The sequence below is a fragment of the Chiloscyllium plagiosum genome, unplaced genomic scaffold (genome assembly GCF_037043375.1).
Source record: "Chiloscyllium plagiosum isolate Xiang-an unplaced genomic scaffold, Cpla_swu_hap1 HiC_scaffold_51, whole genome shotgun sequence".
NCBI classification, from domain to species: domain Eukaryota; kingdom Metazoa; phylum Chordata; class Chondrichthyes; order Orectolobiformes; family Hemiscylliidae; genus Chiloscyllium; species Chiloscyllium plagiosum.
The window spans coordinates 3,198,387-3,221,206 of record NW_028270189.1 but is presented as its reverse complement, the minus strand read 5'-3'; the positions used below and the strand labels follow the sequence as shown (position 1 = coordinate 3,221,206).

General features: G+C 58.0%; 1 protein-coding gene across 1 annotated transcript in view; it reads right to left on the bottom strand.

Moving 5' to 3' along the window:
* Window positions 1-22,448, bottom strand: part of ftsj1 (FtsJ RNA 2'-O-methyltransferase 1) — a 32,405-nt gene extending 9,957 nt beyond the window's left edge. The window contains exons 1-6 of the mRNA XM_087985221.1: window positions 22,339-22,448; window positions 21,042-21,161; window positions 8,466-8,599; window positions 3,990-4,059; window positions 1,963-2,065; window positions 1,583-1,661 (exon numbers count right to left, since the gene is read on the bottom strand). Coding sequence (XP_087841347.1) covers window positions 1,583-1,661; window positions 1,963-2,065; window positions 3,990-4,059; window positions 8,466-8,586 — 373 coding nt within the window. The 5' untranslated portion in view covers window positions 8,587-8,599; window positions 21,042-21,161; window positions 22,339-22,448. The remainder of the gene's footprint in view (window positions 1-1,582; window positions 1,662-1,962; window positions 2,066-3,989; window positions 4,060-8,465; window positions 8,600-21,041; window positions 21,162-22,338) is intronic.
* Window positions 22,449-22,820: the final 372 nt, after the last annotated feature.

The following is a 22,820-nucleotide window of genomic DNA, read 5'->3' as shown; positions in this document are numbered from 1 at the left end:
AGGGAGAGAGGGGGCGGGGGGAGGGGGAGGGAGAGAGAGTGAGAGAGAGATATTAGACAGATTATCGACAGCTCCCCACTATATCCACACCTTCTAGCAAACTGAAGGTAAAGCTCCCTCCACACTGCTCCCCCTCCCCCCTCCCCCATCAAATACTCCCAGGGACAGGGACAGCACGGGGTTAGATACAGAGTAAAGCTCCCTCTACACTGTCCCCCCACCAAACACTCCCAGGACAGGGACAGCATGGGGTTAGATACAGAGTAAAGCTCCCTCTACACTGTCCCCCCACCAAACACTCCCAGGACAGGGACAGCACGGGGTTAGATACAGAGTAAAGCTTCCTCTACACTGTCCCCCCATCAAACACTCCCAGGACAGGGACAGCATGGGGTTAGATACAGAGTAAAGCTCCCTCTACACTGTCCCCCCACCAAACACTCCCAGGACAGGGACAGCATGGGGTTAGATACAGAGTAAAGCTCCCTCTACACTGTCCCCCCACCAAACACTCCCAGGACAGGGACAGCACGGGGTTAGATACAGAGTAAAGCTCCCTCTACACTGTCCCCCCATCAAACACTCCCAGGACAGGGACAGCACGGGGTTAGATACAGAGAAAAGCTCCCTCTACACTGTCCCCCCATCAAACACTCCCAGGACAGGGACAGCACGGGGTTAGATACAGAGTAAAGCTCTCTCTACACTGTCCCCCCATCAAACACTCCCAGGACAGGGACAGCACGGGGTTAGATACAGAGTAAAGCTTCCTCTACACTGTCCCCCCATCAAACACTCCCAGGACAGGGACAGCACAGGGTTAGATACAGAGAAAAGCTTCCTCTACACTGTCCCCCCATCAAACACTCCCAGGGACAGGGACAGCACAGGGTTAGATACAGAGTAAAGCTCCCTCTACACTGTCCCCCCACCAAACACTCCCAGGACAGGGACAGCACGGGGTTAGATACAGAGTAAAGCTCTCTCTACACTGTCCCCCCATCCAACCCTCCCAGGGACAGGGACAGTACAGGGTTAGATACAGAGTAAAGCTCCCTCTACACTGTCCCCCCATCAAACACTCCCAGGGACAGGGACAGCACGGGGTTAGATACAGAGTAAAGCTCCCTCTACACTGTCCCCCCACCAAACACTCCCAGGACAGGGACAGCACGGGGTTAGATACAGAGTAAAGCTTCCTCTACACTGTCCCCCCATCAAACACTCCCAGGACAGGGACAGCACGGGGTTAGATACAGAGTAAAGCTCCCTCTACACTGTCCCCCATCAAACACTCCCAGGAACAGCACGGGGTTAGATAGAGGAAAGCTCCCTCTACACTGTCCCCCCATCAAACACTCCCAGGGACAGGGGGTTAGAGACAGAGTAAAGCTCCCTCTACAGTGTCCCCCATCCAACCCTCCCAGGACCCTGGGCTGTGATGGGGTGAAGCGATTGGCAATGGGCCCTCAGCGTTGGGATCAGGCTGGGGTCCACCGTGCCAGATCTGTGGGGTGACCTGTACCCAGTGACCCGCCAGCACACGGCGCTGCCACGCTGCAGTGAGGGTCTGTCATCATACCATCTGGTGCTCCGTCGCAGACCACCAAATCTGCAGCGTGCCCCTCAAAGTGTTTGATAATCTCCTGAGCAGTCGACACCTACAAGACCAGGAAGAGAAAAGGTTAGTTTGTTGGTGGCCCAGGGCTCGCGCTCTCTCTCTCTCTCTGCTACCCATCTCTGATTGCCATGGCGGACGAGCTAGGACCAGTCGGAGGCCACTCGGCCTGCCGTCCCCATTCGTGTTTGATCTGTCTGTGGTCTCGACCCCACTTCCCTGCCGGCCTAACCCCAAAAAGCTGCACTCCCTCCCCAACCTCTCTTACCCTGCGCTTGAATACATTCACAGAGCCCCTTCCCCCTCACCGCCAGCCTCTCTCCATTCTAGCCCACCTGCGTTACCTTGGTGATGTCTCCCTGGATCTGAATGACCCCAGGGAGCGGCGCCATAGCCTGTAGATCCACGGCAACGATCTTGACCTCTGAACTGTTGGGATCTTCCTTCCTGGAATATCAGGAGTAAAGGTCAGCTGGGAAGAGGGGGGGGGGTTATTTCGCCAAATTGGTCACAGTTAGTTGGGAAGGAGTTGGAAAACCACCTGGGGGCCATCACCCATAACTGCACCGTGACGGTTTACATACAGATATAACATGGTGCCTCACAGCCACCTGGGGGCCATCACCCATAACTGCACCGTGACAGTTTACATACAGAAATAACATGGTGCCTCACAGCCACCTGGTGGCCATCACCCATAACTGCACCGTGACGGTTTACATACAGATATAACATGGTGCCTCACAGCCACCTGGGGGCCATCACCCATAACTGCACCGTGACAGTTTACATACAGATATAACATGGTGCCTCACAGCCACCTGGGGGCCATCACCCATAACTGCACCGTGACAGTTTACATACAGAAATAACATGGTGCCTCACAGCCACCTGGGGGCCATCACCCATAACTGCACCGTGACAGTTTACATACAGATATAACATGGTGCCTCACAGCCACCTGGGGGCCATCACCCATAACTACACCGTGACAGTTTACATACAGAAATAACATGGTGCCTCACAGCCACCTGGGGGCCATCACCCATAACTGCACCGTGACAGTTTACATACAGATATAACATGGTGCCTCACAGCCACCTGGGGGCCATCACCCATAACTGCACCGTGACAGTTTACATACAGAAATAACATGGTGCCTCACAGCCACCTGGGGGCCATCACCCATAACTGCACCGTGACAGTTTACATACAGATATAACATGGTGCCTCACAGCCACCTGGGGGCCATCACCCATAACTGCACCGTGACAGTTTACATACAGATATAACATGGTGCCTCACAGCCACCTGGGGGCCATCACCCATAACTGCACCGTGACGGTTTACATACAGAAATAACATGGTGCCTCACAGCCACCTGGGGGCCATCACCCATAACTGCACCGTGACAGTTTACATACAGAAATAACATGGTGCCTCACAGCCACCTGGGGGCCATCACCCATAACTGCACCGTGACAGTTTACATACAGATATAACATGGTGCCTCACAGCCACCTGGGGGCCATCACCCATAACTGCACCGTGACAGTTTACATACAGATATAACATGGTGCCTCACAGCCACCTGGGGGCCATCACCCATAACTGCACCGTGACAGTTTACATACAGAAATAACATGGTGCCTCACAGCCACCTGGTGGCCATCACCCATAACTGCACCGTGACAGTTTACATACAGATATAACATGGTGCCTCACAGCCACCTGGGGGCCATCACCCATAACTGCACCGTGACAGTTTACATACAGAAATAACAGGGTGCCTCACAGCCACCTGGGGGCCATCACCCATAACTACACCGTGATCACATTAAGAAAAAGCTCTTCACCCAGGGCTACAGCCAACATGAGTCAATATGCAGTCAGTGACCGATGGAATCCATCACGGAGATGTGTGAAATTAGCCAAACGTGTGGGAAAAACAGAAAGCAGAATCCTTTTTTGAAACGCGGAGGGAGTGGAAAACGCTGTGTGGGGAGATCCAGGTGTCAACGGAAGATTGTAGAGCAGGGAAAGTGACCAATTCGGAAGGCGAATCGTTCCATTAGCCCTTATCACCAAGGGATCAGGGTCTGAGAGAGAACAATCACAAAGTGGCTGCAGGAGGCCGTTTGGTCCATCGGATCTGCACTCAGTCTTGCTACAACCCGCACAGGACCATGGCGATACCACACCTGGGGCGCAGCGTACAGTCTTGGGCCGTGTGGAGGGTGAGAAGAAGAGAAGGCACAAGGGGCTGACAAGGAGAGACAACAGTGCAGCTTACATCGCGACAGGAAGAGGGGGAGGGGGAGGGGGAAGGTGACTCCGACAGGGGAAGGTGACCCCCTGGTCCAAAACTGACCTGAGTTTCCGGCTGAGGACCTGACTCCAGCTACCGGGGGCGGCACACAGATCGACTGCCCTGCATACCCCTGGGGAGGGAAGCATTTTGGTTAGACTGCAACGTTTCCCAACAGGACTGAACAGAAGACCAATTACCCCTCCTTCGATACTGAAGTGACGCCTGACCAACGGCAGCAAGATCTGGACAATATCCAGGCTCAGGCTGACAAGGGGCAGAGAAGATTCACCCCACACAGGGGCCAGGTAATGACTATCGCCAACGAGAGAGAGTCTAACCATCGCCCCCTTGACGATCAATGGCGTTACCATCACTGAATCCCACACCCAAACAATCAACATCCTGGGGGTTACCATTGATCAAAAACTGAACTGGGACCCAGCCCCATATCAATCCAGCGGCTCCAGGAGCAGCTCAGAGGCTGGGAATCCTGCAGCGAGTAACCCCCCTCCTGACTCTCCCCCCATCGGGTCAGAGGCTGGGAATCCTGCAGCGAGTAACTCCCCTCCTGACTCTCCCCCCATCGGGTCAGAGGCTGGGAATCCTGCAGCGAGTAACTCCCCTCCTGACTCTCCCCCCATCGGGTCAGAGGCTGGGAATCCTGCAGCGAGTAACTCCCCTCCTGACTCTCCCCCCAAAGCCCTGTCCCACCATCGACAAGGCACAGGTCAGGAGGGTGAGGGAATACTCCCCACTTGCCCTGGATGGGGGCAGCTCCAACAACACTCGAGAAGCTCAACACAGTCCAGGGACAGAACAACCCCCACCCCCCCCTCACACTCGATCGATACACTGACCCCCACCTTCAACACTCACTCCCTCCACCCCCTCACACTCGATCGACACACTGACCCCCACCTTCAACACTCACTCCCTCCACCCTCCCCACACTCGATCGACACACTGACCCCCACCTTCAAAACTCACTCCCTCCACCCCCCCCACACTCGACAGACACACTCACCCCCACCTTCAACACTCACTCCCTCCACCCCCCCCCACACTCGATCGACACACTGACCCCCACCTTCAAAACTCACTCCCTCCACCCCCCCCACACTCGATCGACACACTGAACCCCACCTTCAACACTCACTCCCTCCACTCCCCCCCACACTCGATCGACACACTGACCCCCCACCTTCAACACTCACTCCCTCCACCCCCCCACACTCGATCGACACACTGACCCCCACCTTCAACACTCACTCCCTCCCTCCACCCCCCCACACTCGATCGACACACTGACCCCCACCTTCAACACTCACTCCCTCCCTCCACCCCCCCACACTCGATCGACACACTGACCCCCACCTTCAACACTCACTCCCTCCACCCCCCCCACACTCGATCGACACACTGACCCCCCACCTTCAACACTCACTACCTCCACCCCCCCACACTCGATCGACACACTGACCCCCACCTTCAACACTCACTCCCTCCACCCCCCTCACACTCGATCGACACACTGACCCCCACCTCCAACACTCACTCCCTCCCCCCACACTCGATCGACACACTGACCCCCACCTTCAACACTCACTCCCTCCACCCCCCCCACACACTCGATCGACACACTGACCCCCCACCTTCAACACTCACTACCTCCACCCCCCCACACTCGATCGACACACTGACCCCCACCTTCAACACTCACTCCCTCCACCCCCCCACACTCGATCGACACACTGACCCCCACCTTCAACACTCACTCCCTCCACCCCCCTCACACTCGATCGACACACTGACCCCCACCTCCAACACTCACTCCCTCCACCCCCCCACACTCGATCGACACACTGACCCCCACCTTCAACACTCACTCCCTCCACCCCCCCACACTCGATCGACACACTGACCCCCACCTTCAACACTCACTCCCTCCCCCCCACACTCGATCGACACACTGACCCCCACCTTCAACACTCACTCCCTCCACCCCCCCACACTCGATCGACACACTGACCCCCCACCTTCAACACTCACTACCTCCACCCCCCCACACTCGATCGACACACTGACCCCCACCTTCAACACTCACTCCCTCCACCCCCCCACACTCGATCGACACACTGACCCCCACCTTCAACACTCACTCCCTCCACCCCCCCCACACTCGATCGACACACTGACCCCCACCTTCAACACTCACTCCCTCCACCCCCCCACACTCGATCGACACACTGACCCCCACCTTCAACACTCACTCCCTCCCCCCCCCACACTCGATCGACACACTGACCCCCACCTTCAACACTCACTCCCTCCACCCCCCCACACTCGATCGACACACTGACCCCCACCTTCAACACTCACTCCCTCCACCCCCCCACACTCGATCGACACACTGACCCCCACCTTCAACACTCACTCCCTCCACCCCCCTCACACTCGATCGACACACTGACCCCCACCTTCAACACTCACTCCCTCCACCCCCCCACACTCGATCGACACACTGACCCCCCACCTTCAACACTCACTCCCTCCACCCCCCCACACTCGATCGACACACTGACCCCCACCTTCAACACTCACTCCCTCCACCCCCCCACACTCGATCGACACACTGACCCCCCACCTTCAACACTCACTCCCTCCACCCCCCCCACACTCGATCGACACACTGACCCCCACCTTCAACACTCACTCCCTCCACCCCCCCACACTCGATCGACACACTGACCCCCACCTTCAACACTCACTCCCTCCACCCCCCCACACTCGATCAACACACTGACCCCCACCTTCAACACTCACTCCCACCACCCCCCCACACTCGATCGACACACTGACCCCCACCTTCAACACTCACTCCCTCCACAACCCACACTCGATCGACACACTGACCCCCACCTTCAACACTCACTCCCTCCACCCCCCCACACTCGATCGACACACTGACCCCCACCTTCAACACTCACTCCCACCACCCCCCCCACACTCGATCGACACACTGACCCCCACCTTCAACACTCACTCCCACCACCCCCACACTCGATCGACACACTGACCCCCACCTTCAACACTCACTCCCTCCACCCCCCCCACACTCGATCGACACACTGACCCCCACCTTCAACACTCACTCCCTCCCCCCCCACACTCGATCGACACACTGACCCCCACCTTCAACACTCACTCCCTCCACCATCGACGCACTGCAACCGCTGGGTTCATTAGGAATGCTCGGCTGAGCTCCAACACCGATGCAGGGGGTAAGCAGTACCTGCCGTCTACAAGATGCACTGCAGCAACTCACCGAGGCTCCTCTGACAGCACCTTGAAACCCACCACCCCTAACCCCACCACTGGAAAGACAAGGGGGCAGCAGGCGTGGGGTGGGGGACCCCACCCTCGCCCCCAGACTCAACGTCCTGTGTGGGAACGATATCAGTCATTGCTTTCCTGTCACTGGGTCCAAATCCCGGAACTCCCTTCCCCACACGGACTGTCGCGCTTCGAGAGGGCAACTCAATGCCCTTTCCTCATGGGGGGGGGCAGAGAAATGGTGCCCTCCCCCCCCCACCACGTCAACAAGTGAGTGAAGAAAAGGAGCTGGAAACACCACGGGGACTCCCTTCTGACAGACAGATTCTCACCGTCTTTGTTAAACAAGGCCGAAGCAGCTCACGGTGCTCGGGACGTGCTCTCATTCAGGCCCAGTGTAACCGTAGGAAGTGAGGACTGCAGATGCTGCAGCTCAGAGTCGAGGGTGAGGTGCTGGAAAAGCACAGCAGGTCAGCCAGCATCCGAGGGGCAGGAGAGTCGACATTTCGGGCATAAGCCCTTCAACAGGAATGAGGCAATGCCACATTCCCAGTACAGGAGTTGGGAGGTCAGGTTGCGGCTGTACAGGACATTGGTTAGGCCACTGTTGGAATATTGCGTGCAATTCTGGTCTCCTTCCTATCGGAAAGATGTTGTGAAACTTGAAAGGGTTCAGAAAAGATTTACAAGGATGTTGCCAGGGTTGGAGGGTCTGAGCTACAGGGAGAGGCTGAACAGGCTGGGGCTGTTTTCCCTGGAGCGTCGGAGGCTGAGGGGTGACCTTATAGAGGTTTATAAAATCATGAGGGGCGTGGATAGGGTAAATAGGCAAGGTCTTTACCCTGGAGTGGGGGAGTCCAGAACTAGAGGGCATAGGTTTAGGGTGAGAGGGGAAAGATATAAAAAAGACCTAAGAAGCAACTTTTTCCCTCAGAGGGTGATAAGTGTATGTCCTAATGACCTGCTGAGGCTGCACCGCTACTCGTTACAACCAGGGGGTTGTATGGAAATGTTAATCCTGCCTGTCTCTCTCTCTCTCTCTCTCGCAGATTTAACAGAGCGTTCCACTGTTCTTTCAGAGTCTGTGTTTTACAATCTGCCTCAGGCCTAGCTCTCTCCCCCCCCCCCCCCCCCCACCCCAAACCTGTGCCTTGTTCATCCAGAGCCAAGAAGTAGAGAGGCCAATACAATAAGGGTCATTACCTTGGAAGAGATTATACTCTTCGTCCAGTTGAAGAAGTTTAAAAGCGCTCCTTGCTCTCCAACCCTCCTCTTTGGCCAAGCGATAGTAAATATCCCGTTTGTCCTTCGAAGACCGTCCCATCTTTACCTGGGACCTGGAAAACACAACGTACGGGCTGCAGAGATCATCAGCAGGTGAGCCCTGACTCTGAGAGGATGGTCCTGACTCTCCCACACACATACACACCCACACATACACACCCACACACACACACCACCCACCCACACACATACACACCACACACCCACTCACACGCACCACACACCCACACACACCACCCACCCACACACACGCACCACCCACCCACTCGCACGCACCACACACCCACTCACACGCACCACACACCCACACACACACACACCACACACCCACTCACACGCACCACACACCCACACACACGCACCACACACCCACACACACGCACCACACACCCACACACACGCACCACACACCCACTCGCACACACCACACACCCACTCGCACGCACCACACACCCACTCGCACGCACCACCCACCCACTCACCCGCACCACCCACCCACTCACACGCACCACCCTCCCACACACACGCACCACCCACCCACTCGCACGCACCACACACCCACTCGCACGCACCACCCACCCACTCTCACGCACCACCCACCCACTCGCACGCACCACACACCCACTCGCACCACACACCCACTCGCACGCACCACCCACCCACTCACACGCACCACCCACCCACTCACACGCACCACCCACCCACTCTCACGCACCACACACCCACTCGCACGCACCACACACCCACTCGCACGCACCACCCACCCACTCGCACGCACCACACACCCACTCGCACGCACCACACACCCACTCGCACGCACCACACACCCACTCGCACGCACCACACACCCACTCGCACGCACCACCCACCCACTCGCACACACCACCCACCCACACACACGCACCACACACCCACTCGCACGCACCACCCACCCACTCGCACGCACCACCCACCCACTCGCACGCACCACCCACCCACTCGCACGCACCACACACCCACTCGCACGCACCACACACCCACTCGCACGCACCACACACCCACTCGCACGCACCACCCACCCACTCGCACGCACCACCCACCCACCCGCACGCACCACCCACCCACTCGCACGCACCACCCACCCACTCGCACGCACCACCCACCCACTCACACGCACCACCCACCCACCCGCACGCACCACCCACCCACTCGCACGCACCACCCACCCACACACACGCACCACACACCCACTCGCACGCACCACCCACCCACTCGCACGCACCACACACCCACTCACACGCACCACCCACCCACTCACACGCACTACCCACCCACTCGCACGCACCACACACCCACTCGCACGCACCACCCACCCACTCGCACGCACCACCCACCCACACACACGCACCACACACCCACTCGCACGCACCACCCACCCACTCTCACGCACCACCCACCCACTCACCCGCACCACACACCCACTCCCACGCACCACCCACCCACTCACACGCACCACACACCCACTCACACGCACCACACACCCACTCGCACGCACCACACACCCACTCACACGCACCACCCACCCACTCACACGCACTACCCACCCACTCGCACGCACCACACACCCACACACACGCACCACACACCCACTCACACGCACCACCCACCCACTCACACGCACCACTCACCCACTCACACGCACCACACACCCACTCACACGCACCACACACCCACACACACGCACCACACACCCACTCACACGCACCACACACCCACTCACACGCACCACACACCCACTCACACGCACCACACACCCACTCACACGCACCACACACCCACTCACACGCACCACTCACCCGCACCACACACCCACTCACACGCACCACACACCCACTCACACGCACCACTCACCCACTCACACGCACCACACACCCACTCACACGCACCACACACCCACTCACACGCACCACACACCCACTCACACGCACCACTCACCCACTCACACGCACCACTCACCCACTCACACGCACCACACACCCACTCACACGCACCACACACCCACTCACACGCACCACTCACCCACTCACACGCACCACCCACCCACACACACGCACCACCCACCCACTCTCACGCACCACTCACCCACTCACACGCACCACCCACCCACTCGCACGCACCACCCACCCACACACACAGACCACACACCCACTCGCACGCACCACCCACCCACTCGCACGCACCACACACCCACTCGCACGCACCACACACCCACTCACACGCACCACACACTCACTCACACGCACCACACACCCACTCACACACACCACCCACCCACTCGCACGCACCACACACCCACTCGCACGCACCACACACCCACTCGCACGCACCACACACCCACTCGCACACACCACCCACTCACTCGCACGCACCACACACCCACTCGCACGCACCACCCACCCACTCTCACGCACCACCCACCCACTCTCACGCACCACACACCCACTCTCACGCACCACACACCCACTCGCACGCACCACCCACCCACTCTCACGCACCACACACCCACTCTCACGCACCACACACCCACTCACACGCACCACACACCCACTCACACGCACCACACACCCACCCGCACCACACACCCACTCTCACGCACCACACACCCACTCGCACGCACCACACACCCACTCACACACACCACCCACCCACTCGCACGCACCACACACCCACTCGCACGCACCACCCACCCACTCGCACGCACCACACACCCACTCACACGCACCACACACCCACTCACACACACCACCCACCCACTCGCACGCACCACCCACCCACTCGCACGCACCACACACTCACTCTCACGCACCACACACCCACTCACACACACCACCCACCCACTCGCACGCACCACCCACCCACTCGCACGCACCACACATCCACTCGCACGCACCACACACCCACTCGCACGCACCACACACCCACTCACACACACCACACACCCACTCACACACACCACACACCCACTCGCACGCACCACACACCCACTCGCACGCACCACACACCCACTCGCACGCACCACACACCCACTCGCACGCACCACACACCCACTCGCACGCACCACCCACCCACACGCACAGACCACACACCCACTCGCACGCACCACACACCCACTCCCACGCACCACACACCCACTCCCACGCACCACCCACCCACTCACACGCACCACACACCCACTCACACGCACCACCCACCCACACGCACAGACCACACACCCACTCGCACGCACCACACACCCACTCGCACGCACCACCCACCCACACACACGCACCACACACCCACTCACACGCACCACACACCCACTCACACGCACCACACACCCACCCACCCGCACCACACACCCACTCACACGCACCACCCACCCACACGCACAGACCACACACCCACTCGCACGCACCACCCACCCACACGCACAGACCACACACCCACTCGCACGCACCACCCACCCACTCGCACGCACCACCCACCCACACACACGCACCACACACCCACTCGCACGCACCACCCACCCACTCTCACGCACCACCCACCCACTCACCCGCACCACACACCCACTCCCACGCACCACCCACCCACTCACACGCACCACACACCCACTCACACGCACCACACACCCACTCACACGCACCACACACCCACTCACACGCACCACCCACCCACACGCACAGACCACACACCCACTCGCACGCACCACCCACCCACTCGCACGCACCACCCACCCACACACACGCACCACACACCCACTCGCACGCACCACCCACCCACTCTCACGCACCACCCACCCACTCACCCGCACCACCCACCCACACACACGCACCACCCACCCACACACACGCACCACACACCCACTCGCACGCACCACCCACCCACTCGCACGCACCACCCACCCACTCTCACGCACCACCCACCCACTCACCCGCACCACCCACCCACACACACGCACCACCCACCCACACACACGCACCACACACCCACTCTCACGCACCACCCACCCACTCACCCGCACCACCCACCCACACACACGCACCACCCACCCACTCACACCACCCACCCACTCACACACACCACCCACCCACACACACGCACCACCCACTCACACGCACCACACACCCACTCGCACCACCCACCCACCCACTCACACGCACCACCCACCCACTCACACGCACCACACACTCACTCGCACGCACCACACACCCACACACGCACCACCCACCCACACGCACCACCCACCCACTCACACGCACCACACACCCACTCTCACGCACCACACACCCACTCTCACGCACCACCCACCCACTCACACGCACCACCCACCCACTCACACGCACCACACACTCACTCTCACGCACCACACACCCACTCTCACGCACCACCCACCCACTCACACGCACCACACACCCACTCACACGCACCACACACCCACTCACACGCACCACACACCCACTCACACGCACCACACACTCACTCTCACGCACCACACACACACTCACACGCACCACACACCCACTCTCACGCACCACCCACCCACTCTCACGCACCACACACCCACTCACACGCACCACACACCCACTCACACGCACCACACACCCACTCACACGCACCACACACCCACTCACACGCACCACACACCCACTCACACGCACCACACACCCACTCACACGCACCACACACCCACTCACACGCACCACACACCCACTCACACGCACCACACACCCACTCTCACGCACCACACACCCACTCACACGCACCACACACCCACTCACACGCACCACACACCCACTCACACGCACATACACACCCACTCACACGCACATACACACCCACTCACACGCACATACACACCCACTCACACGCACCACACACCCACTCACACGCACATACACACCCACTCACACGCACCACACATCCACTCACACGCACATACACACCCACTCACACGCACCACCCACCCACTCACACGCACACACCACACACCCACTCACGCACCACACACCCACTCACACGCACCACACACCCACTCACACGCACCACACACCCACTCACACGCACCACACACCCACTCACACGCACATACACACCCACTCACACGCACATACACACCCACTCACACGCACATACACACCCACTCACACGCACGCACACACCCACTCACACGCACCGCACACCCACACCACACACCCACTCACACGCACCACACACACACACACACCCACCCACTCACACACACCACATACCCACATACACACCCACCCACACACCACACCCACATACACACCCACCCACACACCCACTCACACGCACACACCCACACCACACACCCACCACACACCACACACACACATACACACCCACCCACTCACACACACACCCACCCACTCACACACACCACATACCCACATACACACCCACCCACACACCACACACCCACATACACACCCACCCACACACCCACTCACACGCACGCACACACCCACACCACACACCCACCCACACACCACACACCCACATACACACCCACCCACACACCCACTCACACGCACGCACACACCCACACCACACACCCACCCATGCACCACACACACACATACACACCCACCCACCCACTCACACACACACCCACCCACTCACACACACCACATACCCACATACACACCCACCCACATACACACCCACCCACACACCCACTCACACGCACGCACACACCCACACCACACACCCTCCCACACACCACACACACACATACACACCCACCCACTCACACACACACCCACCCACTCACACACACCACATACCCACATGCACACCCACCCACACACCACACACCCACATACACACCCACTCACACGCACCACACACCCACTCACACACACCACACACCCACTCACACGCCCATACACACCCACTCCCACGCACGCGCACACCCACTCACACGCACCACACACCCACTCACACGCACGCGCACACCCACTCACACGCACCACACACCCACTCACACGCACGCGCACACCCACTCACACGCACCACACACCCACTCACACGCACCACACACCCACCCAAACACACACATACACACCCACCCACTCACACGCACGCACACACCCACCCAAACACCCACTCACTCACATGCACCACACACCCACCACACACCCACTCACAAGCACCACACACCCACTCACAAGCACCACACACCCACTCACAAGCACCACACACCCACTCACACGCACGCGCACACCCACTCACACGCCGCACACACCCATTCACGCACCACACACACACACAACCACCCACTCACATGCACCACACACCCACATACACACCCACCCACTCACACGCACCACACACCCACTCACACGCACGCACACACCCACTCACACGCTGCACACACACACACACCCACCCACACGCACCACACACACATACACACCCACTCACTCACACGCACCACACACCCACATACACACCCACCCACTCACACGCACGCACACACCCACTCACACACCACACACACATACACACCCACCCACTCACACGCACCACACACCCACTCACACGCACCCCACACCCACTCACACGCACCCCACACCCACTCACACGCACCCCACACCCACTCACACGCACCCCACACCCACTCACACGCGCACACACCCAGTCACGCACCACACACACACACCCACCCACTCACACGCACCACACACCTACTCACACGCACGCACACACACCCACCCAAACACACACACCCCCCCACTCTCTCACACGCCAACCCATCACACACACCCACCCACCACACACATACCCACCCACCACACAGGTGCACGCGCACACGCACCCACCACACACACATGCATACCCACCCAACACACACGTGCACGCGCACACCCACTCACACACACCCACCCACACACCCAAATACACCCACACCCAAACACACCCACAACCCCACACACACCCACCCACCGCAAACACACCCACCCAACACACACCCACACAAACACACCCACCCACCGCAAACACACCCACCCAACACACACCCACACAAACACACCCACCCACCACAAACACACACCCACACCACACTCACAGACCCCCACACAACACACACACACCCAAACACACACGCACACACCCACTGAAACTCTCACACCCACCCAAACACACACACCAAACCACACACACCCACCCACCCCAAACACACACGCCCACCTACCCAAACCCACACTCCCACCTACCCAAACCCACACACCCACCCACCCAAACCCACACATCCACCCAAACCCACACACCCACCCACCCAAACCCACACATCCACCCAAACCCACACACCCACCCAACCAAACCCACACGCCCACCCACCCAAACCCACACGCCCACCTACCCAAACCCACACGCCCACCCACCCAAACCCACACGCCCACCCACCCAAACCCACACGCCCACCCAACCAAACCCACACGCCCACCCATCCAAACCCACACGCCCACCCAACCAAACACACACGCCCACCCAACCAAACCCACACGCCCACCCACCCAAACCCACACGCCCACCCACCCAAACCCACACACCCACCCACCCAAGCACATACCCACCCAACCAAACCCACACGCCCACCCACCCAAACCCACACGCCCACCCAACCAAACCCACACGCCCACCCAACCAAACACACACGCCCACCCAACCAAACCCACACGCCCACCCACCCAAACCCACACGCCCACCCACCCAAACCCACACACCCACCCACCCAAACCCACACACCCACCCACCCAAGCACATACCCACCCAACCAAACCCACACGCCCACCCACCCAAACCCACACGCCCACCCAACCAAACCCACACGCCCACCCAACCAAACCCACACGCCCACCTACCCAAACCCACACGCCCACCCACCCAAACCCACACGCCCACCCAACCAAACCCACACGCCCACCCAACCAAACCCACACGCCCACCCAACCAAACCCACACGCCCACCCAACCAAACCCACACGCCCACCTACCCAAACCCACACGCCCACCCAACCAAACCCACACGCCCACCCACCCAAACCCACACGCCCACCCAACCAAACCCACACGCCCACCCACCCAAACCCACACGCCCACCTACCCAAACCCACACGCCCACCCACCCAAACCCACACGCCCACCTACCCAAACCCACACGCCCACCCAACCAAACCCACACGCCCACCTACCCAAACCCACACGCCCACCCAACCAAACCCACACGCCCACCCACCCAAACCCACACGCCCACCCAACCAAACCCACACGCCCACCCAACCAAACCCACACGCCCACCCAACCAAACCCACACGCCCACCTACCCAAACCCACACACCCACCCAGCCAAACCCACACACCCACCCAGCCAAACCCACACACCCACCCAACCAAACCCACACACCCACCCACCCAAACCCACACACCCACCCACCCAAACACACACACCCACCCAAACACACACACCCACCTACCCAAACCCACACACCCACCCAACCAAACCCACACGCCCACCCAACCAAACCCACACGCCCACCCAACCAAACCCACATACCCACCCAACCAAACCCACACACCCACCCACCCAAGCACATACCCACCCACCCAAACCCACACACCCACCCACCCAAACCCACACACCCACCCACCCAAACCCACACACCCACCCAACCAAACCCACACACCCACCCACCCAAACCCACACACCCACCCAACCAAACCCACACGCCCACCCACCCAAACCCACACACCCACCCACCCAAACCCACACACCCACCCACCCAAACCCACACACCCACCCAACCAAACCCACACACCCACCCACCCAAACCCACACACCCACCCAACCAAACCCACACACCCACCCACCCAAGCACATACCCACCCACCCAAACCCACACACCCACCCACCCAAACCCACACACCCACCCAACCAAACACATACCCACCCACCCAAGCGCGCGCGCACACACACACACACACACACACACACACCACGGCAAACACCCTCTCCACATCTATAGAATCCATCTCCCAGGCCCACTGTCAAGGAAAGGCTCCCAGCATTCTCAAAGATCCATCCCACCCTGGCAATGTTTTTCTACAACCTCTACCATCGCGGAGAAGGTACAGAAGCCTGGACACACACACAGCTGGTTTCAAAACAGTTTCTACCCTACTGTGGTTAGAATACTGAATGGACTCTCAAACTCTTAACAATCGCCTGTACCTGTGTTTTTGCTTTTGCCGCTGTTTACCTATTATTTACTATCACTCAAAGTTTGGGAGAAGATTTGTAGCTAATCACATAGACACAGACGACACAAAGTTCATGGTTAAAAGTACAGCACTGTTGTGGTTCTGTTCGCCGAGCTGGGAACTTGTGTTGCAGACGTTTCGTCCCCTGTCTAGGTGACATCCTCAGTGCTTGGGAGCGTCCTGTCAAGCGTTTCTGTGATCTTTCCTCCGGCATTTATAGTGGTTTGTATCTGCCGCTTCCGGTTGTCAGTTCCAGCTGTCCGCTGCAGTGGCCGGTATATTGGGTCCAGGCCGATGTGCTTATTGATTGAATCTGTGGATGAGTGCCATGCCTCTAGGAATTCCCTGGCTGTTCTCTGTTTGGCTTGTCCTATAATAATAGTGCTGTCCCAGTCGAACTCATGTTGCTTGTTGTCTGCTTGTGTGGCTACTAAGGATAGCTGGTCGTGTCGTTTCGTGGCTAGTTGGTGTTCATGGATGTGGATTGTTAGCTGTCTTCCTGTTTGTCCTATGTAGTGTTTTGTGCAGTCCTTGCATGGGATTTTGTACACTACATTGGTTTTGCTCATGCTGGGTATCGGGTCCTTCGTCCTGGTGAGTTGTTGTCTGAGAGTGGCTGTTGGTTGGTGTGCCGTTATGAATCCTAGTGGTCGCAGTAGTCTGACTGTCAGTTCGAAAATGCTCTTGATGTATGGTAGTGTGGCTAGTCCTTTGGGTTGCGGCATGTCCTCACTCCGTTGTCTCTCCCTTAGGCATCTGTTGATGAAATTGCGCGGGTATCCATTTTTGGCGAATACCTTGTATAGGTGTTCCTCTTCCTCTTTTTGCAGTTCTGGTGTACTGCAGTGTGTTGTGGTCCTTTTGAACAGTGTCTTGATGCAACTTTGTTTGTGTGTGTTGGGGTGGTTGCTTTCGTAGGTCAGGACTTGGTTTGTGTGTGTGGCTTTCCTGTGTACCTTAGTGGTGAATTCTCCGTTTGGTGTTCTCTGTACCATCACGTCTAGGAATGGGAGTTGGTTGTCCTTTTCTTCCTCTCTCGTGAATCGGATTCCTGTGAGTGTGGCGTTGATGATCCGGGGTGTTTTCTCTATTTCTGTGTTTTTAATGATTACAAAGGTATCTACATATCTGACCCAGAGTTTGGGTTGAATTTGTGGTAAGACTGTTTGTTCTAACCTTTGTATTACCGCTTCTGCTGAGTCCAGAGATGGGTGAGCCCATGGGTGAGCCGTTGATTTGTTCATATATTTGGTTGTTGAGTGTGAAGTGTGTTGTGAGGCACAGGTCCAGTAGTTTGAGTATGCCGTCGTTGTTGGTAGGTTCACCGTCCTGTTGTCTGTTCTGTATGTCCAGCAGGTTGGCTATTGTTTCGTCGCTAGAGGTGAACAGTGCCGTTACATCGAATGAGACCATAGAAAACATCTTGGGCTACGTTTTTTTGAAATGTTTGAAGGGGTTTTGGTCTAGTCCAGAACACCCCATTACTAGAAGGATGTGGATGCTTTGGAGGGGGGACAGAGAAGGTTTTATCAGGGTTTTGCCTGGTCGGGGGGGGGGGGGGGATTTTAGGAACGAAGGAAGGTTAGGTTTGTTTTCACTGGAATGGAGGAGGATGAGGGGCGACCTGCTAGAAGTTTATAACATTGCGAATGGGTCGAGTGGAAACTTCGAGGCTTTTATCAGGGGGTCACTTACTAGGGGACACAGGTTTAAGGTGCCGGGAGGGTGGAGGACGTTTGTAAAAGAAGGGTGAGGCACGTTTTTCACACACAGGGTGGTGGAAGCAGACACGATAACAACATTCAAGCTGCTTCTGGATGAATATATAACTAGGAAGGGAATGGGGGGGGGGGTAAGGATCCTGTACGTGAAGACAGTTTTTGTATGGAAGGGCAAAATGTGTCGGCGCAGGCTTGGAGGGCCGAAGGGCCTGTTCCTGTGCTGAAATGTTCCCTGCTCTTTGACACATCAGCCCCCCCCCACTTGATTGGTACCACAGAGTCACACAGAACAGAAACAGGCCCTTCTGCCCAACATAATCCCAGTCTGGGGCGGCACGGTGGCTCAAGTGGTTAGCACTGCTGCCTCACAGCACCAGGGTGCCAGGTTCGATTCCCAGCCTCGGGGTGACTGTCTTGTGTGGAGTTTGCACATTCTCCCAGTGTCTGCGTGGGTTTCCTCCCACAGCCCAAGGATGTGCAGGTCAGGTGAGTTGGCCGTGCTAAATTGCCCGTAGTGTTAGGTACATTAGTCAGGGATAAATGGGACCTGGTGGGTTACTCTTCAGAGGGTCGGTGTGGACTTGTTGAGCTGTGGGGAATCTAATCTAAACTAGTCCCACCTGCCTGCTCCTGGCCCACATCCCTTTGAACTTTTCCAAGTTGTCGACTTACCCAAATGTCTCTTACACGTTTTAACTGTAACCGCATCCACCAATTCCTCATTCCACGCACGAACCATCCTGTGTGTAAAGCACTTCCCCCTCATGTGGATTTTTTTTTTAAAAATCTCTCTCCTTAAAAAAAACATGCTGCCCAGTCTTAAAATCCCCATCTCAGGGAAAAGATACCTACCATTAACTCTATCTATACCCTTCATTATATTATAGACTTGTATCGTGTCGCCTCTCAGCCTCCAGTGAAAAACGTTCCAGCCTATCCAGTTCCATTCCCAGCAACATCCCGGTAAATCTCTTCCAAACCCTCTTCAGCTTCAATAACGTCCTCTCCAGTTCTGAGACCTGAAACATAGACTCCGATTTCTCTTGACAGATGCTGCCAGACCTGCTGAGCTTTTCCAGCAACTTCTGTTGTTTCTGATTTACAGCATCCGCTGTTCTTTCAGTTTTTAATATCCCTCCGACAACCGGGCGACCGGAACTGGACACAGTAATCCAGACGAGACCTCACCAATGTCCCGTATAACCTCAACATGGCGTCTCAGCTCCTACAACTCTAAAGGTCCGAGCAATGTAGGGCAAGCATGCTAAAGGCCATCTTAACCACCCTGTCTACCTGTGATGCAAACTTCAAATAACGATGGCCCCGAACCCCTAGGTCCTACAACACTACCCAAGGCCCTACCGCTAATTGTATAAGCCTGGGTCTTTACAGTGGTATTGTTGTGAATTGTTCTGATCAAGTAAAGATCAAGTAAAGCTCCAACACATCACAAAGAAGTTCAACTTACAGGTGACGCAAGGCGCAGATAAACCCAGGGTCCACTTATCAACACGGCCGGCACTCTCCTCGCGTCCACGATGAACTTTAACCTCCCCCCCTCAAAAGAATGGTGTTCTTGCAAAGTGTCCTGATGGAACACAAGATGAAAAACAGTGAAGATGTTGCTGCTTTCGGCAACAGTCCAGTTCTGCACCGCCAAACCGCTCTGCACGAAGCAGCAGTATAACCAGGCCACTCGCCCCCCTCCCCGATTCAATCCCACCTGATGGTGTTTCACATCCGTCTCACCAGCCACCCCCCCCCAACTTACAAGAACACTACAGGACAATTTAGCACGGCCAATCCACCCTAACCTGCACATCCCTGGGCACTATGGGACAATTTAGCACGGCCAATCCACCCTAACCTGTACATCCCTGGGCACTATGGGGACAATTTAGCACGGCCAATCCACCCTAACCTGCACATCCCTGGGCACTATGGGGACAATTTAGCACGGCCAACCCATCCTAACCTGCACATCCCTGGGCACTACAGGACAATTTAGCACGGCCAATCCACCCTAACCTGTACATCCCTGGGCACTACGGGGACAATTTAGCACGGCCAATCCACCCTAACCTGCACATCCCTGGGCACTATGGCACAGTTTGGCACAGCCAATCCACCCTAACCTGCACATTTTTGGACTGTGGGATGAAACCAGAGCACTGGCAGGAAACCCACACAGAACACGGTGGGGGGTGGACAATGTGTAAACTCCACACAGACAGACGGTCGGTCGCCTAAAGGGTGGGCTCGAACCCCAGAGACCCTGGCGCCGTGAGGCAGCAGCGCTAACCCACCGAGCCACCACGCTCTTTTACGCGTCAACGTTTCGACTCCCTCCCGCTGTAAAGGGCGTCCTCCCCCATCCCTACCACGCCTTCTCGAGAAGATTACCCCCAAAACAACCTTTTGACCCCTCACCTCCGCCGCCCTCCCCCATGCTGGACTGCACCCATCTGTTCAGTAACCCGTCCGCCCCAAACGAAGGGGGTGGGCTTCCCCGTTCCCTCGAACCCCGTCCCTCCATCCAGCCACCCCAGGGAGGGGGGGGGGGGGGGAAGGGTCACCCCCAAATTGGCCACTTTGACCGTCCCGGTCTAGTTGACCAACCCCAACTGTTGTTCCTTTCCCCCCCAACCCAACCCAACCCAACCCAAATCAAATCTTTAATATCTGTTGGCCAAATGATTCTTTCCTTTTCCTTTAGTAAACACAATCAATGCAACCCCAGCTCCCATCCCTCCCTATGCCCCCACCTTCTAAGTGCCCCCATCCACCATCCCACCAATGCTGCCAGCTCAGGCGGCCATTTTGCCCCAGTGCCCCGCAGCCGCGGCCGGAACTCCCCTTCCCTCCGCTGCCCGCGCTGCGCGGAGCTCTGCCCCGCAAGGAGGGCCCCGTTCGCCCCGCCCTTTAGGCGGCCCGATATCGCGCCTGGGAGCGCCGCCGAGCCCCGGGGTGCAAACCAAACGCTGGAGAAGTCATTCTATCCGATCGCACTGGGGAAAATCTAGCCCCTTCGTTTTGTTTTTATTTTCAAGTCGGTTTGGTTAGGTTTTTTTTTTGAGCTCCGAGGTTAGTTGCGGTACCGCGGTTTGACCAGCGGGATCGCTGTGGAGCAGGTTTGGGGGGAAGGGTGGAGACCAGCTGTGTCTGTCAAGCGGAGTCTCCGAGTGTGGAGAAGGGGGCGGGGCGAGGGCGGGGCGAGGGCGGGGAGGGGGCGGGGCGGGGCGGAGGG